Here is a 17,194-nt window from a genome sequence, read left to right as displayed (position 1 = left end):
AGGTACCTGGCTAAACCTGGTCATGTGGAGAAAGCTGCGTGCCAAGGCGCACGACAAGGAGGCTCGCGATGGGCCGCTGCCGGAGTCAAAGGCGGCACCGGGACTAGACCTCCCACCATTTGTTCCTGGCGAAGATAAGCTCAAAGACGCGTCTCCATCCCCTTCAATAGAGAGTGTCGAAGAACATGTTGGACTCTTCCCGATAGAACCCGCCGACCCCTTGTCTACTCCAGGGCCGGCCATCTTAGAGTCAGTATCCAAATTTCGAAGATTCGCTCCCACAAAGGCAGACACCCAACTGATCTCACTAACTTCAGTGTCATTGCTGTCCATGGTCTCGGTGGAGGGTGGAAAAAGACGTGGACGGCTGAAAATGGCAGCATGTGGCTGAAGGACTTCCTCCCGTGGCAATTAGACGAGGCCGGTTTGAGAGCCCGGATCTGGTCTTACGGCTATAATTCCAAAACAGCGTTCAGTGCAGCCGTCACAGACATCACCGACGAAGCTGGCATGCTGCTGGATCGTATTCAGGGTGAAAGAATCACCCATGAGGATAAGAAACGTCAAATCGTCTTTGTCGCCCACAGTCTCGGTGGTATACTCGTGAAGAAGGTGAGAATTAGTGTCCCCAGGAGTTGAATCGCACCACGCTGACAGGGACTCTTATTCCCCCCTCCCAAAAGGCGATGGTTATTGCACAAGAGCGATCCAGACTCTACGGAGACCTTCTGTCAAAGATTTATGGGGTTGTATTTCTAGGGACCCCCCATCGCGGCTCGGACTTAGCCTGGTGGGCGACATTCGCAGCCGAAATACTCAGGACAGTACAATTGGGTACTGGAACCAACACAGCCTACGTCTCGGCGCTCAAAAGAAACTCGACTGAGTTCGCCAACATCTCTCAGCAGTGGGTAGAACGGAGCGAAGCTGTGCAAATTCGGACATTTTATGAGACCGAAAGGCTCGCTGGAGTACTCGTAAGTAACCTTGCAGCTTGCACACTCAGGCAAATCTAATAGTATCCCTGGTACTGTGCAGGTCGTAGACAAAGACTCTGCTCGCCTTGGGCTCCCAAACGAGATCGCAGTGGGACTAGCGGACAGCAACCACAGAACAATATGCAAATTTGAACAACCGAAAAGTCAGAGGTATCGGCCGGTGCTAAACGCTTTGAAGGTGATGGCCGCAGATATCCGAGAGCTGGCGACGAAGAGCGAAAATAGTACATCTTATCCCTAGTACAGCCCTCGAATTACACACCCAGGGCTAACAACTGGTATAAAGGTAAATTCGTGTGGGGCGAAAGTCACACGTCCTTTGTCCAACACCTCGGCTCGTCAGAATATAAAGCAGACCGGGCGCGGAACCCGACGAGGGAACCTGGGACGTGCGAATGGATCACCCGTCACGGCCAATTCGAAGTCTGGCTCACTGCCGAGGCTTCCACTATTTTGTGGTTATCGGGCGACCCGGGATGCGGCAAGTCAGTCGCGTCATCGTTCCTGGTCGACTTCCTGATACAATCCCAGCCTTCGAGCTTTACGACCTACTTCTTCTTCAAAGACGACAGTGCGAGGCAGGCCAGTGCCGTATCCGCGCTGTGTGCTGTTCTCCATCAGATCTTCACGGATAGTAGGAGGGAATCATTAGTCGAGCACGGAATGGAAACGTATCGCAAAAACGGGACTTCTATGTTCTCTCAATTGCTATGTCTATGGGAGACCTTAGAAGCTGTGCTCTCGGATAAGCAGTGCGGGACGGTGATCCTAATATTGGATGCTATGGACGAGTGCAGAGCAGAAGATCGACAGCCCCTTATCGAGGCCCTGGCCAAACTCTGTCGACAAAACAGCTCCAGTGGCAGCGCCGTTCATCTTAAAGTTGTGATCACAAGCCGGCCCTACGCTGCCCTCCAGCGGGCCTTCAAATCTTTTCAGACTATTCACATCAGGGCTGAGGACAGCATCGATAGTATAGATGAGGACGTGAAGACTGTCATCAATACGAGAGTCGAGCGGTTCTCCAAACATATGGATTTGTCCGGCGATGTCCGGCTCGCTGCACTGAAGGAAAAGCTCAGAGCGAAAGCAGACTACACGTTTCTTTGGGTATCGTTGATTCTTGACATCCTCGATCAGAGTGCAGACTGCACTTTTGAGGAGCTGCACGAGATCATTGACAACACGAACCCTGGTATTGAAAGTCTCTACGAAAATATTCTCAGTAAGGTGAAGAGCCTTGAAAAGGCTCGGAGGCTGCTGCACATCATCGTCGGCGCCGCCGAGCCTTTGACGGCGGACGAGATCAATGCCGCGTGGAGTGTCAAGGTCGGGCAGCCGGTTGACCTCGAAAAGATGCAAGAGAGGTCATTTCCTTCGGCAGAGCTCGGCATAAGAGAGACGTGCGGTCTCTTTGTGCGGTTCATAAATGGCACCGTTGTGCTTGTTCACCAGACTGCCAAGGAGTTCCTCGTTGAGAATGCTCAGAGTTCGTTCCAGGAGAACCAGCCAGGGTCACTCAAGTGGCAGCTCCATCCCACCGAATCGAGTCGACTTCTCGCCGGTATCTGCCTGACCTACCTTCTTTCCGTTAAGTTTCACAGCCTCCCTCAGTATGGTCGGCTAGTGAAACCCCGGCATAGTTCTAAGAATTTTCACTCGAGCAGACCCAAATCCAAAAAGAGGAACTCTTATCCACGAAAGGGTGAGTGCAAATTTCTTTCAGTAATTCCTACAGATTATTCCACAGAAAATACACGGCTCGACCATGAGGTCAAGCTCTCCTCAGACTTTCCCCGTCGTTTCAGATGGTGCCACATCCCAACCTCAACTCAGGCTTACATACAAAATACTCAAACCCACCTTAGACACCACAAAATATTCAGACCTTGGTATCTATAGGCTGCGTGGACTGAAGAAGTTCATGCGGACGCATTATTTCGTTGCTCACGCCGCAAAGTACGTGCTCAAGTACATCGAGCTCTCCGGGTCTGACGCCTGGGAAGCCGATAAGCTGGGCAAATTGGCCCTGGACTTATTCGCCGACCGCGAGGCCTACACCTCCTGGTTCATAATCAGCGAAAGCACAGAGGTCAGGGTCCTCGTGCATCCGCTCATATACGCGGTGAACGCCGGTATGACCCATCTAGTCAAGGGACTTCTGGAATCGGGTCATGATCCCGACACAACTGATCACGAGGGTCGAACGGCACTCATGATAGCCGTGAAAGGGCGCCGGCTTTTTATAGCGGACCTTTTGTTGGAGGCTGGCGCCGATTGTACGAGAGACGACGGGCACAATACCGCTCTCCATCTGGCCGTCCAGGCTGACAATACCGCCATGGTGGGCCTGTTGCTCCACCATGGAGGTGAGAGGATGGCCAGGAGTATGACGGATGCCATCCCTCTGCATTTTGCGCGGAGCGTCGCAGTTGCCAAGATGCTTTTGAAGGAGCAAGCGACCAAGCAGTGCTTCGCCGTGAACTGGGCTTTGGAAACGCCGCTGGACCGGGTTCCAGTAGATGTGGGGAAAGAAATTGTAGCTGCTACAAGCCTAGAATCTCACCACGGAAAGTAGCTTAAAAGCTGAGCGTCGATGGCCTAAGGAACTTCTGTACCTCATCAAGTGGTTTCGAGGCTGAAGTACTAGCTGCTTTGGATGTTGAATTGGAGGACTGTCCCTAAATACTCCCGAGGAGGCTCAAAAACGACGAGGTAGTAGGTAGTTTCAGAGTGGCAACCGAGCTCTGAATCACAGCGGTACTGCTCTTCCATCATACGACAAGCAACAAGCTGGTATGGGACCGAGGAGCGTACAGGGGCTGCTACTCGGGAGATTTGTCTCGGACACTAGGTATTTCGAGCTCCTGGGGACTTTTACAGCACAAAATATTTCTGAAGAGGAAGTGGTCTTGCTGAAAGGCATGCAACAAGAGCCAGTAGTAATCATTTGAGCCCAATGAGCATTTGTTTGAAGGACTAAAGAAAGCGATCTGTACCGGGGCCTCATCACTCCTGATAGGTTTGGAACATGTTGACGTATTCGAAGGCGCTTGCCTTGAAGTACCTTTCCTGCGTCGTAAAATTAACATACTGCATAATGTTAGTGGCTAGTAGGTGATATGTGCATCTCGTTCAGTACGAGGTCCAACTCACCTGCAGACCAAAGCGACAAGAGTACCCATGATCCCATTCTGCACAACATTAGTCTTTGGTTCTGAGAAAGTCTGGAAGTTTGAAAAACATTTGGCATGTCTTGTCATGGGGCCAGGTGCTTATGTTAAGTCTGACGACTTGAATTGTTGACACAGTGGGCAGTCTTCGCCTGTGGACTGAACATACCAAAGTTATCGAGAATACTCCAAGCCAGGGTCCCAACCACGTTGATACCCTCAGCCATGGCCATCAGAATCGACTGCATGTATTCTCTGTAGTACCTCGACCGCAGGGGATCAATGACAATTGACTGGAGATCTGTACGCAAGCCCTCGTACGGTTCCGGCAGCCCAAATTCTGATACGACTATGCCGCCCTTCATAAAGAAATTACTGTCAGTCCAGAAAGAGGATACATCTGGTCTATTGAAAATGGGCGGGGAATTTTTACTCACAACTGGTTTGAACATCTCCTGGTATGTCTTCAGCATGGCCGGGACCCAGTCCGTCCCGTATGCCAACCAACTGGCACACGGGTCGACAGCCGGGCCAGTGGGCCAGTAGTTGGCTCCCGGATAAGTTGAAACGCCACCATAACAGCGAGGATATGATCGGTGTGATGCATTGCTGATGCAAGCTTGCAAGCCGCCGGCCTCCGGAACCGTGACGAAACCGCCCGTGCCGTAGGCGTCAATCATGAAGATGTCGCTGGTTCCATTGATCTGTGCTTTTTGCTCTGCCGTGAAAGCTGGCAAGAATCCCGAAACATAATCCTTGACACTCTCTGGGAAGTCGCCGGTGAGGAAGACCGGGGTCGCCCACAGGCCATCGTTGAAGTCGTATGCCCTCTGGACAGCTGCTGCAGTGTCTGGGCTATTGTCTACCGGGATCTTGTATCCGCCATTATTCTTGAACGAGATGCTAAGGGAAGAGTTGACGCTCTTGCCGATGCGGTAGGCCGACGAATGTGCGAGTAGGGCGTTCCGGGCACACACGTAGAATTGCTGAGCGTCTGGGATGTCGGCAGTTGTGCTGTCGTTGAAATAACCTTGTGGTAGCGGATAACTGTTGCAGAAGACACCTGGTTCGTTTAATGTGACCCAATATTCGACCTTAGGGGACCATCGTGCGAACGCCACACGCGCGTACTCGCTGAAGTCGTTGGTGATCTGTTCGTTGAGCCATCCACCGTAGTTGAGTTGAAGGCTCAGTGGGAGATCCCAATGATAGAGAGTAACAACTGGGGTGATTCCGTACTGGAGACATGTGTCTATTACGTCGTCGTAGTGCTGAAGACCCGCTTCGTTGGGTTCCCCCGATCCAAAGGGGAAAATGCGTGACCAGGAAATAGAGAACGCGTATGTGTTGAGACCAAGTGCGGCAATTCGTGCGATATCTGGTGATGTTAGCTTGAAGAGTTCAAAAGCTAGGTGCATCTACTTGCCTTGTTTGTACAGATAGTAATTGTTGTCAGCGATGTCTGCCGTCTCATTGTTCTTCACGAAGCCCGGGATGTGAGTAAGCACATCCCAAATACTCGGGCCCCGTCGATCAGCCTTTACAGCGCCTTCAATCTGGAATGACGAGCCTGAGATACCGCGCCAAAAGCTTTGAGGAAACTTCCAACTTTCATTCCGAGCCTGGAGTGGAACCTGAGCTCCTCCAGGAAAGGGAAGAGTCGGATAGTACAGTGGAGGCGGGGGAATGAGCGATTCTGATGGGACAGGCACCGGGTCGACTGTAGCATTCACGGGAGACGTGCTCACAGGACCGACATATTTGTCCCAGAGCTCTGAATTGAATGTCAGCTAAGTTGTGCAAAAATGATCCAAGAGCAGGACACCGCCCAGGTTCCTGTATGTCCCATTATATAGTAAACTCACCGTCCAATGACAAGTTAGTTGCGCTCTGTGCTGCGACGCCCGCTAGCAGCTCACACAAGGCCACCAACAAAATGCTTTGTTTCATTGTTGCTGCGATTTGTAGTAGAACGAGTGTTGTTTCTCCGCTTCATACGATCAATTCCACGAGGTCATCTCTTCATCCTGGCAGACATGTAATCAAAGGAGCGGGGAAGGTGCATAGAAGCCCTGGCACATCAGCACTCTGTACGAGAGATCGGCATGCGATAAAGCGTTTTTGAATGTCACCCTTCCATGGTAGTAAGCATTAATCTGATATACAAGTAAGAACGGGAAGAAGAAAAGATGATGCTTCTGGTGATTCAATTCCAGCACAACCATAGGCTCATGCATCACGTGCACCGAGTTTGTGTAGCTGATGTACTAAGGTCCAACCAGGGAAATGAGTGAGAGTCATGCAAAGCCTATAGATTGCCTGAAGCAGTCAGTTCCACCAGTGATGTGCAGTCATGAGCGATGCAATCGCTCATATTGAAGTTGTGCAGTAGTTGCCTCGAGTATATTAAGGGACCTATAATGCGACTACTCCGAATCTATTTAGGCCCCTCAATCACCCAATTCTCCTTGTTCACAGAGCCAACTTCTGTCGGCCGCCTTGGGAGTCCGTCACAGCCCAAGCACATCGCGCTAGCACAATGAAGCTTTTGGATTTAGATGAGCCAGATAGGTTCATTATCTCGCTCTGTCCAATGTCTATGCTGACTTGCAGCTTGGGCGGCCTCGTACTGTACTCGCGGTTAGTATGAAAGGTCATGTCATCGCAGGATAACCTTCCTTGCAATATTAAGAGTCGTGAGACAGTTTTAGGTGCGTTGTCCGATAAGTAGCCTACTAGAGAAAAAGGTACCCGGAACCACTTTGAACCATAAGTTTACTTCTATTAAAGTCTCGATTCTAGTCATAGCCCTTGTAGTTAGAATGTATATGATCACATGAAGATTTTTTTAGCGAACTCATTGAAAAACTATTGAGTTAATTGAGCTGAGTCTTAATTGCGCGCTCATTCTATTGCATGTTATATTTCCGGTTTATGTGATGGGTCTCCGCTTGGAGTGACACGCTCCGCCCACACCTTCCCATGGTTGGTCCCTGAGACTTTGTGTTCCCTTTCGCGCCAATGGGTTCAAATTTTGGACACTTTACCATCTACCATTTTCCGGCTGCATCATCTTCAACAGACGTCCTGAGAGCAAAACACGAAGAAGCGCTTTTCCCTGGCTTGACTGGGATATATACCTTGAAGCAAAAAGTCGTCGTCGATTCCGTTCCTGAAGAATTCTCAACTAGCACTCAACCCTCAATTAACGCAATGAGCAGTGCCGAGGATGAACCGTGGCCACCGGTACCTCCGGATATGTCATATGATTACATGGCAGCGAATGGACTCCTTGAAGATCCATGTCGCCCCTTTATTGTCCATCAGCACCAACTGTACAAAACCAAAGACGGCACCAAAGTATATAAGATGGGCGGGGAACAGCGAGAGTATAACCTCCATAGAGCTGCCGGGGACTGTGCGATCAAGACTCACGGGAGAGTACTTTCCAAGATGCCCTTGAATGGAATGATAGATTATGATGGCTATTTCATGGACCTAGCAACTCCGCTCTCACACGCCACGACTACACCCACGCAGCGCAAGCATATCATGCCAGAGATGGTCAAGGTTATTGAGGCGCTACATAACAAACACATTATACATGGCGACGTGAAGCTTGAGAACATGCTCCTAGACACAGAAGGCCACGTGAAACTGTGTGACTTCGAGGAAGGGCTCTTTGAGGACGAAGATGAGGAGATCTGGGAAGGCAACGTGACGTGGCACTATGTCTCGCCAAACAGGAGACGCAGGGAGGACGATTTGGGCCGTGATGCGCCTCCGAGGAAAGAGGACGACTTGTTTGGTCTGGGTCTGAGCATCTGGTCACTTTACACAGGCCAAGTTCCGTTCGAGGAAATCGCCCAGGACGACCTCGCGCTTAGAGAGGTTCTTTTACGAGGGGAAACTGTCGATGTTGACTTGATTGACGAGGGAGAGATCAGGGATATTGTGAAGGGGTACCTGAGACAAGGGGGCGCTCGCATTTAGGGAGGCATGAAGGAAGGGATGGCGGTCACATTTAGCCAGATATCTCGAGTCCCTACTGACTACCCCAAAGGCGATGTAGGAGAAATAGCTTGGGAGGTCCTTTTCAAAACTATGTTCAGCGTTTTTGGATCTAAATGAAAACCGGCCTGTGGGATGGAGTGTGGACAAACATTCTATACACATCTACCTGATCACTGTCCAACAATTGACCACTCGCGGCCTACGAGGCTGCCGGTGCGGCGCGGAAGACATGGCTGATCACGAAAGCGGCAGCGCGGACCGCGTCAAAGGTATTACATGATTTAGCCTTCGCCGTGACATTGTGCGTGAGAAGCTGGCGATGTGGTGCGGGTGAGCGCCCAAAGAATCCCGCACATTCTGCCCTCATTTCATCGACTGAGCTACATTCAGCTGTGCTTGCTAGCGGCACAACTACGAGATTGTGCCTTCGATATCCACACCATATCTGACCTCCTTGCGCGAATGGAGGTTTCACGGCGTGAAGTGCTGACGGAGTACTCACTGCAGTAAACTATTGCCTCCTTGATCAGGGCAGGTGGTGCTGTTTCCCAATCGTTTTCGACTTCCAAGGACAATAATACAATTCTATTTGAGCAACCTTGCTTCGAGAGTACTAGTCTAAACCAGATATTGCGAGAAAGTCTGCTCTGGTATCAAGTGTGTAGCCTGAATTAGCCCACAGAATTTCCTGGTCTATCTACACGTTTACTTGCTGTTCAAACGGCTGGTTGGATTAAAATTTGGCAGCTCTCTTACAATATGATGAGAATTAAAGACTGAGCATTAAACCCGAAATGTAGCAGGCAGATATGTAAAGAGGTCTGGGTTGCTTACTCTTGAAGTTACATTCTAGCTACGCTGCAGTATCGCGTTGCAATATATGTAAGCGCTATGCCTTCAAATATCGTAGAACAAGCCAGTCACAGCAACGCATACCAAAGGACCGAACTAGCACTTATTCTACGGACGCACCTGTGCTTCACTCAGCTTCTGCGTTAGGAACCTCTCAACAGCTTATTCACGCCTTGCAGGAAGCCACGCCGCTTACAAAGATTTGCATACTAGACGGAAATCCTTTTTTTATATATCGTTTTGTGAAGAATGGAAGAAGCCATGACCACCCACACGGCCCAATTACCAACAATCTACGCCTTGGCAAGTTCTCACGATGCATTCAAAACCCCTAGCCCATTTGGCACTCCGAAACTAGAAGCTAGAGAGGTGGGCACACTTTGGAATATTACGGGCATAGACCACATAGAAGAAGATAATTGGCCCGAGTAGTGGAGGTCTCAAACAGAGTAGCACCCAAAAGAGGAAACATGGATCTCTAAGAAAAGGCTGGCTGATGCTTCACTCTGGGCTAGCGCAGGTTGGATGGTTTACTACCGCCGAAATTTCCGTGACATACCAGGCATATTCAGAAGGTGTCAGTTCAGGCCTTCATCCTCAACTGAGGAAAGGAAAACTATAAGAAGAGCATGAAAGCCCACTTTCTACAATCTTGAGTGCAACATCATCACACACACTCAGGGCCCTGAAGATTCTTTCAAAACACCTGACCTGGTTTCCAGAAAACTCTCGACTGCCCAAGATGATTTTCAACCGATTCGTCATTGTCTCTTCGCTTCTCGCGATCACCGCGAGCGCCGTTCCCTTCATTGCAGAGGACTTCCCTCTCAGCGTCGTTCCTCTGAACGAGCTCCCTGCTGCGGACACTATTCCTGCACCGGTCAATGTCAGCGAGCCCATCAAGCTATTGACACGCGCTACTGAAGGCATTCACCTTGTCAACTGCGAGGGCAACGGATACGCTTACTCCATCGAGATCGTGGGTCTTCCTCACTAGGCGCAAAGAATAGTTCAGAATTGAAGAACCACAGTCCTGAAGATCAAGAGCTGACCTCGAGCCGCGAATAGTATTGCAGTGATGACAGCAACTGCAACTACCAGCCCAGCTCCAACAACCAGTGTTTTTTGTCGAGCAGCGGATTGTTCACCTGGGAGGGCCGCTCCAACCAGGGCTGCGGCTTCACAAGCGGCACCACTTTCTATTACACGCTACCGTACAACGCTCAGTCATATGCTGATTTTACCAAGGTTGGGTAAGTGCCGCTAAACTTGGGCTGAAATGCCATGGGATTGTAGAACCACAGAGCTGACAGTAACATAAAGAACCGGATACAATGCGTACCACAATTATAATATCTTCAAGGACAACAAGCACGTCATGTATACCGCGGGAAATGGCGCTGTGTGCAGGAGCATCTATTATTGCCTGCAGGCTTAAGCAAATGCTATAGCAATTGGGAGCAGTGGAATGGCTTTGATACACGGATACGATAGCCTTTATCACTCGCTTGAACTTCTTGTGTCATACAGGGGCACTGTTTTACCTGGTGTGGTGTTTTCCTAAGCTATGCTGCAGCCGCCTTCGGATTGATGCTGCTTTGATTGGCTCGACCATAAATTGCGAATCAAGACATTGAACAGATAGCTATCCAGACCGGTCCGACATGGTCTCTTCAATTCATTTGGTTGCCCTCTAATAGCAGGACTTGATGGTGTGTAAATATTGCCCTAACTGGCCGGATCAATGTCCAATCACCGGAAGACACTCTTGACACGCCTCATAAATTTCTTTAGACGCTTCGGCGGAGCTGCGAGTTTTGGCTGCTGAGTACTGAACGACACCGTCTTTGCAACCGAGGTGGGCGATATTGGGCTCGTGCCATCCCCAGGCGCCTTGACGGGGTGTTCGTGATCAGTGCCACAGGAGATATTCTTCGCCAGACGAACAAGCCTCTTCTCTTCCCCAGCATCAAGATTTGCAATCTCGAAGCCTGAAGACTGGATGATCCTTGTTGGGTGCTGCCATCTTGGGGCTAATTTGTTAAGTCTAGCTGGCGCGCAATTTGGAACCTTTCGTTTGACGTAGAGAGCCAGGTCACAGATGCAAGTAAGTTCGAGGAAGCTTTTGATGTCAGGGTCCCGGAATAGCACGTCCATCGCATGAGAGAAGCTCCACCTGCTAAAATGTTGCTCGATCATGTTTCCAAGCTCGTCAAGATCCATAACCATGGCTTTTCCGGTCGCAATCTCCGACACGTAAGCGTAGTAGAGGCAGCCAAGTATCCATTGGTGAAGGCGAGGGCGAATATATGTAAGGCGATGGAGATGCAACAGAGACCGGAGCTGGCCTAAGTTGGCCTGGAGGAGCACAACTCTCGGCTCGAATCCCTGACCTGCAAGATGTAGAAGCTTTTTGCTGACTTCCTCTGTCTGTATATAGTCAACGACTGTTCTGTGAAGAAACCCAACCTTCTCTGCGAACAGGACGGGGGCGTCAGGTTCGGGAGATATGTGTATCAAATCTTTGCACTGGGCAATCAACTGTCTCTTTTTTGTGATTAGGACTTCGACTTCGTCCATGTCCACATCTGGCCATTCATGGAGGAATGATAAGGGTTCCTTGGCCATAGGTTCGTCATCAAAGTTTAAATAGAAGAACGTCAGAACAGGGAACGTGATGCGCGCTAGAGACAGTGTAAGAAACAAGCGGCTGACGCGTTTCTGGTATACGTCCTCGATGGACTCGAACATCCGGTCGAAATAATCCGACAGGTCAGTGGGCAACAGCTGGACCCGGCGTCGAAGGTCCGATATTCCGTCTTCGTTGCGGAGTCCTCGTAAAAGAGATTGAACCACAAGAAACGTCCAGAGGAATACGCCTTGTGCTTTCTTTGCGATCTCTTCGATCAGTTCTGGGGCCGCAAATTTGTTGCTTGACTGAAGCCTCTTGAATCTGGGACTCTCGCAAAGAGTGTCTCTGACAAAGTAGTACATATCTTGTTGCGTCAGTTCGTGCACGTACAACTTCCATGGGGAACTGTCGAAGGCATCCATAAAGTCTAGCCAAGGTCGGCTTGCAGCGCAGATCTTCGTGTGAGGATGGCTGCCGATCCTCTGGATTATCTGCACGAGCTCCGTGTGGTCCCCTTGGTATTCATCAAGACCGTCTATAAAAACACATGTTCTGAATCTGGGGTCTTCTATCGCTGCAAGGCTCTCTAGCGCCTGCGTGAGTTGACGGCGAGTCCAAGGGCCAAAGCTCTCTGCGTATGGTGCGCGAAATCTTTCTGCGCAGACTTTTTCGATTGTGTCCGGGCGTTGGCTGAGGATTTGGAACAGAATTGCCCGGAAGAGCCCTTCCTGGGATTTCTGAATCGCCGTTCCCGGACTCCAGAAGAAGTGCTTTGCAATCACTAACTGAGCGCTGCCTGCCCACTCTCGCAAAGCTTTGTTCGTAGCGTGTTGCTCGATGATGAATTTCATCAACGTCGATTTTCCCGACCCTGCCTTACCAGCAATCCAGTAGATTCCATTCTTTTCCCGGAGCCACTCACGGAACCTGAATTTTGTATTGGCGCCAAAGACCCATTGAAATGTTTTCGTATGAGCATCTGTGATAGCGAATTCTCGCTCCCTGAGCTGCTCATAATACAGACTCCGTAATATCGATTCTTTCTTCTGGCTGATGAGCTCCTCGACATTTCTGATGTACGGATCGATCTGTTCTTGGGCCACAGTTCCCAGACGTGAGGAGGATAATGTCTTGTTGAAACTGGAGAGGCTTTTATGACCTGGAGGACCTGGGATGTTGTTCGTGCTGTCCAATTTCTGGGCGACTCCTTGAAGAATGTCAACAGTCAACTGCAGCGACTTCGCAAAACGCTGGTGGTATTCCTCAGCTAAAGGTACCAGAGTTTCCAGGGTGTTTTTTATTGAGAGCTGTTGTGCGCTTTTCACTGCATCAGCGCGGTTCCTATCGCCGGCTCAAAGCAATGACTGACCGTATCAAAGTCAATAAGCGGTGAGAGACTTGAGTTCGCATGTTTGACAGCCGGTCTGAGAGTGTTTGTATTTCCTTCTGCTTGTAAAATGTCTTGCCAGCCTTATGCAGGCTGCGGATTAGATTGGCATCTGGTCTGTTGGACAGATCATTAATGATGCCCTGGACATCGGTGGCTACCTGAAGGCATTGGCTCGCAAGGCTATTGAGTGCTGTGTCTGTGCTGGTCTGGTCGATTTCCTTCATTGCCTCAGCCATACTGTTTGTAATCGCAGTGATGCCTTCATGCTCTCTGATGGCCCCGCCATCACCGGAGGCAAGCTTGTGTGCAAGCTTGGTGAACTGGATTGCGTATTCGACAAACTGTGCCACATTGCTGGCCAGGCCGATGGCTGCGAGAGCTTCCATCATGGGTAATAGCACATCCAAGCTGCTTGCTGCAGTGGCTCCAAGGACCGATACCATTCGCGTAGCAGGAGAAATTCTCATTCCGGAGGGGCATAGTGATGTGTCTGCCCCGCCTGTGTTGCATGCATATGTGGCTAAGAGTACCCACGACGATTGGGCGCAGGATCGCTGACTACTGCATTATGCACTACAGTGAGGAACATCTCAAATCAGAGAGCCGGCTTCATTCATAGGCAAGAGACAACAATCTGAGAGGACGATAAATAGGATATGCGTATTTCAATAATCTAGAATGTTTGGAATGAACTCTAAATATCTAGGCCCGACCCCTCGGTGCCGCCCCCGGTCTAGCTGCCGGGGACGAACGCGAGGATCAGAGCTTACCCGCCTTTGGAAGGTCAACTCAACGGTAAGAGGCGCCTGAGCCTATCATCCCTATCAATTCAGTGTGCGGAGTGAAGGTTTACCCGTGATGATGCAGTGATCACGCTTATATCAGTACTGACCTACCGATATAATACATCTCGTGCATTTCCTTCTGCACTGTCCTGCGCAGCTTACCTCAATCTGTCAGAGCGCTCCTTATCAAGCCTCCACCACCATGAGAGTGCCTCACCGACTTGCCGAACGAAACTCAACGAACGACGTCACCAGCGACACAATGGGCGGTGGTTCCGACTCGAAAGACCTGTTCGGTGTTCGTGCTGATGTACTGATCCCAGGGCGCGGTGAACCCATTCCCAATGGCGGCATCGTCATCTCAATCTCGGAAGGCATTATCGTCTGGGTTGGCCCCTACGCCGATCTCCCCTCAAAGTACAGCGATGTTTCCTTCACCAAGCACTCTGGCGCTATCATGCCCGGTCTATGGGATGTCCACACGCATTTCGGAGGAGCCAACGTTGTGAGCGGATTAAACGATGCAATCAAATCCTTCATGCCCGGCACTCAGTTCCAGATCGGTGCCGTGACTGTGGACGACCTTCGTGCCACTCTCATGGCAGGGTTCACATCGGTGCGTGAGCTCGGCGGAATGGCAGGCTACCTCCAGCCCATGATCGACAACGGAGCCATTGTGGGCCCTACTGTGTACTCAGCTCTTTGTGCGCTCAGCATCACGGGAGGGCATGGCGACCAGCATGACTGCCCGTTGGGGTTGGTCCGGGGTGAAAACGATGGGAGCAACGGGATCGCTCTCTGTGATGGCGTGGACGATTGTATCAAGATGGTCCGATCGGTTGTTAGGAACGGCGCAAAAGTCATCAAGATCTGCAGCAGCGGCGGTGTGTTGAGTATCAACGACCAGCCAGAGGACACGCAATTCTCGCCCGCAGAGATTGAGGCAATTGTGAATGAAGCAGCGAGGAGTGGTCGGGTGGTGGCTGCTCATGCGATTGGCAAGCCTGGCATCATCAACGCCCTGCGAGCTGGAGTCAAGAGCATCGAGCACGGCATGTACTTGGATAAGGAGGTTGCGGATCTTATGAAGGAGAAAGGGGCCATCCTGGTCCCTACAAGACACATCGTTGAGAGTCTCGCCGCTGGGTCGCAAGACCTCCCGCCCGTACTGCTCAAGAAGCTTAATCGGTTAGTCCAGCTGAGCAGGGACAGCTACAAGCTCGCCGTTGCAGAGGGCGTCCGTGTGGCGCTCGGCACAGACACCTTAAGCAGCGACCGGAAGAATCCTCTTGCTCATGGTCGTAACGCTAAGGAACTTCACTGGATGAAAGTCGCTGGCATGACGCCGTTGCAGGCTATCGAGGCTGCTACCGCTACGCCGCCCGAGACTCTCGGTCGGCAGGGTCCCCAGGCAGGGCAACTGAAGGAGGGCTTCGACGCCGATATCATTGCAGTTTCCAAGAACCCTCTTGATGATGTCGATGTCCTCACCGATCCGACCAATATCACTCATGTGTGGAAAGGAGGCAAGTTGTTTAAGTCCACATAAGTGACAGAAAAGTGGTTCGAGCGAGGTACAGCATTGAAATAGCACAACTACTGAGTTCGCACACGCAGTTAAACGATCCTTTCTCATTCGAACCATGCCAATGACTTCGAAAAACACGCTTGAGCCTACCAATGACTACAAATCTTGCAGAGAGTAATACTCACGGTCTACCAAGCTAAAACCTTTTCGCTGTATTACAATGTCTGCTTCGGTAGTTTGTTGGCTCTGTAACATGATCGGTATCAATGGTGGACCAGCAACAATTGCCAGTTGAAGTGACAACGTCAAAAGTTAGCTGGTATTGAACCATGACAAAAGCGCGCATCCTTTATCGCCAATGAATGAATATGGGTCAGATTGAATTCCTGGAGGTAGGAAGTTGACTATCAATCGGGTGTTCACGTCAATTGACTTGATGTAGTCGGCTCTTGGTGCGCGAAATGACGATATTGAACTCTGAAGCCTCAGTTCCACAAAACGCTCGTGTCCCACTGTTTGGTGATCTTAGACTATCTGCTGGATGGACCACACTTCGGAGGAAAAAAGAAAACTAGCACCAGGACGCGTCACATGCAAGCTTGTGCGCCCGAAATAGTCAATGAATAAATAATCAACACTCAATCTGCTAAGTTTTGTATATTTGCGCTTGTTCAAGAGGCGAATTCGCATGATTACATATGCATCAGGTAAGCTGACCGGCGTGATGGACATTCGAGTACCACGCCATCTCGTATGAAATCAGCCGCGGCGGAGACTCCGGCGCTGTATTCTTCTCGATTTTCATGTAATCAGTACCACCTAGTCAAGGTAATACCTCCCGTGGTCTCCACAGACTTCGCCGCGAGGTCACCCGTCTGTAACTCTCTTCTGACCGCTTAGACAGTCTCCAAAGGTTACTATCTTTGTCTCTGAGGCCTGGCACTAGATGCTAATTACCTTAGCTCTCATATTGGGACAGAGGTACTCTATATTTGATAGCTGGCACATGAGAGGCAGTGGTGACCAGGACTATGACTCGTTCCCTGTCCTGGTTGGGAACAAGGATTTGTGGCACATGCGAAAAGACACATGAAAACACAGGTGTCCCTCACCAAGAGCATGTGAAAGAGCAACTTGGAGCTATTGAATTATTCTGAAGCTCAAAGATTTCCAGACGTAGACTGTTCAAAACTTCCTCTTGCCAAGAATTGAACTCCCTCTCCCCCATTTTTCTTTCCCTACGAAGCTCAGTGTAAGGCTCTTAACTCACCCTTTGACGCGTGTATTCTCCAATACTTGCACATCCGATTACGGGATGAGAGAGAGGCTGGTCTCCCTCTGACTACATGGAGCATAGCTCGTAAGGGGGCTAAGGCCAATCGCTGCTTCGTATTCCTCGTTGATTGCCTCACAAGGTCTGACCCGAAGAAAAACCTTAAATAGAGAGAATTTCGATGGTAATTGAAATGTTTAATACCATGTTTGACGATCTGCCATACCCCTACGATGGAACTCGAGATCCTCTGAGTGTCTGACTTTCCCTACTTTGTCTGGCCTCCGGTTTGAACCTAAATCGCCTCAATTCTTTAGGCAACGGGAGTTCACTGATGAGGGATTTTGATGATCAAGCACGTTAGAGCCCCAGTAAAATACAGGAGATGCGCGCCTTGAGCTCTTTGAAAGTTTTTGCAATCCTGTTCAAGATTTTTTGAATACCAACTCGACATTCTGTGGCTCGACCAACACTGGGCTAATACGATACATTTGTGGGAATTCAAGTAATGGCTCTTCCCATTGCAATATATGCGGGCTGGATCATTTG

General features: G+C 50.2%; 6 protein-coding genes across 6 annotated transcripts; 4 read left to right on the top strand and 2 right to left on the bottom strand.

Moving 5' to 3' along the window:
- Positions 1 to 22: 22 nt before the first annotated feature.
- Positions 23 to 3,576, top strand: J7T55_014421 (uncharacterized protein; the record flags this gene model as incomplete). Its single annotated transcript, XM_053142416.1, has 7 exons — positions 23 to 249; positions 318 to 612; positions 684 to 977; positions 1,143 to 1,176; positions 1,285 to 2,611; positions 2,666 to 2,703; positions 2,885 to 3,576. 7 exons carry the CDS (start codon positions 23 to 25, stop codon positions 3,574 to 3,576), a joined length of 2,907 nt encoding a protein of 968 aa, XP_052994610.1.
- A 431-nt stretch (positions 3,577 to 4,007) lies between these two features.
- J7T55_014420 (beta-glucosidase A) lies at positions 4,008 to 6,121 on the bottom strand (the record flags this gene model as incomplete). The annotated part of the gene is made up of 6 exons (XM_053142415.1): positions 4,008 to 4,091; positions 4,155 to 4,192; positions 4,341 to 4,530; positions 4,609 to 5,549; positions 5,781 to 5,945; positions 6,037 to 6,121. The coding sequence occupies 6 exons, from the start codon at positions 6,119 to 6,121 to the stop codon at positions 4,008 to 4,010; spliced, it is 1,503 nt and encodes a 500-aa protein (XP_052994609.1).
- A 1,263-nt stretch (positions 6,122 to 7,384) lies between these two features.
- J7T55_014419 (uncharacterized protein) lies at positions 7,385 to 8,164 on the top strand (the record flags this gene model as incomplete). Its single annotated transcript, XM_053142414.1, has 1 exon — positions 7,385 to 8,164. One exon carries the CDS (start codon positions 7,385 to 7,387, stop codon positions 8,162 to 8,164), a length of 780 nt encoding a protein of 259 aa, XP_052994608.1.
- Positions 8,165 to 9,779: 1,615 nt separating this feature from the next.
- J7T55_014418 (uncharacterized protein) lies at positions 9,780 to 10,475 on the top strand (the record flags this gene model as incomplete). Its single annotated transcript, XM_053142413.1, has 3 exons — positions 9,780 to 10,016; positions 10,106 to 10,290; positions 10,361 to 10,475. The coding sequence occupies 3 exons, from the start codon at positions 9,780 to 9,782 to the stop codon at positions 10,473 to 10,475; spliced, it is 537 nt and encodes a 178-aa protein (XP_052994607.1).
- A 314-nt stretch (positions 10,476 to 10,789) lies between these two features.
- J7T55_014417 (uncharacterized protein) lies at positions 10,790 to 13,502 on the bottom strand (the record flags this gene model as incomplete). The annotated part of the gene is made up of 2 exons (XM_053142412.1): positions 10,790 to 12,986; positions 13,039 to 13,502. 2 exons carry the CDS (start codon positions 13,500 to 13,502, stop codon positions 10,790 to 10,792), a joined length of 2,661 nt encoding a protein of 886 aa, XP_052994606.1.
- A 544-nt stretch (positions 13,503 to 14,046) lies between these two features.
- J7T55_014416 (midohydrolase) lies at positions 14,047 to 15,393 on the top strand (the record flags this gene model as incomplete). Its single annotated transcript, XM_053142411.1, has 1 exon — positions 14,047 to 15,393. One exon carries the CDS (start codon positions 14,047 to 14,049, stop codon positions 15,391 to 15,393), a length of 1,347 nt encoding a protein of 448 aa, XP_052994605.1.
- Between the last annotated feature and the right edge of the window lie 1,801 nt (positions 15,394 to 17,194).

This window comes from Diaporthe amygdali, assembly GCF_026229845.1.
Source record: "Diaporthe amygdali strain CAA958 chromosome Unknown NODE_11_length_1138210_cov_64_948100, whole genome shotgun sequence".
In the NCBI taxonomy this organism is placed as follows: domain Eukaryota; kingdom Fungi; phylum Ascomycota; class Sordariomycetes; order Diaporthales; family Diaporthaceae; genus Diaporthe; species Diaporthe amygdali.
The sequence above is the reverse complement of the archived record's forward strand: the minus strand, read 5'-3'. Positions and strand labels throughout refer to the sequence as shown.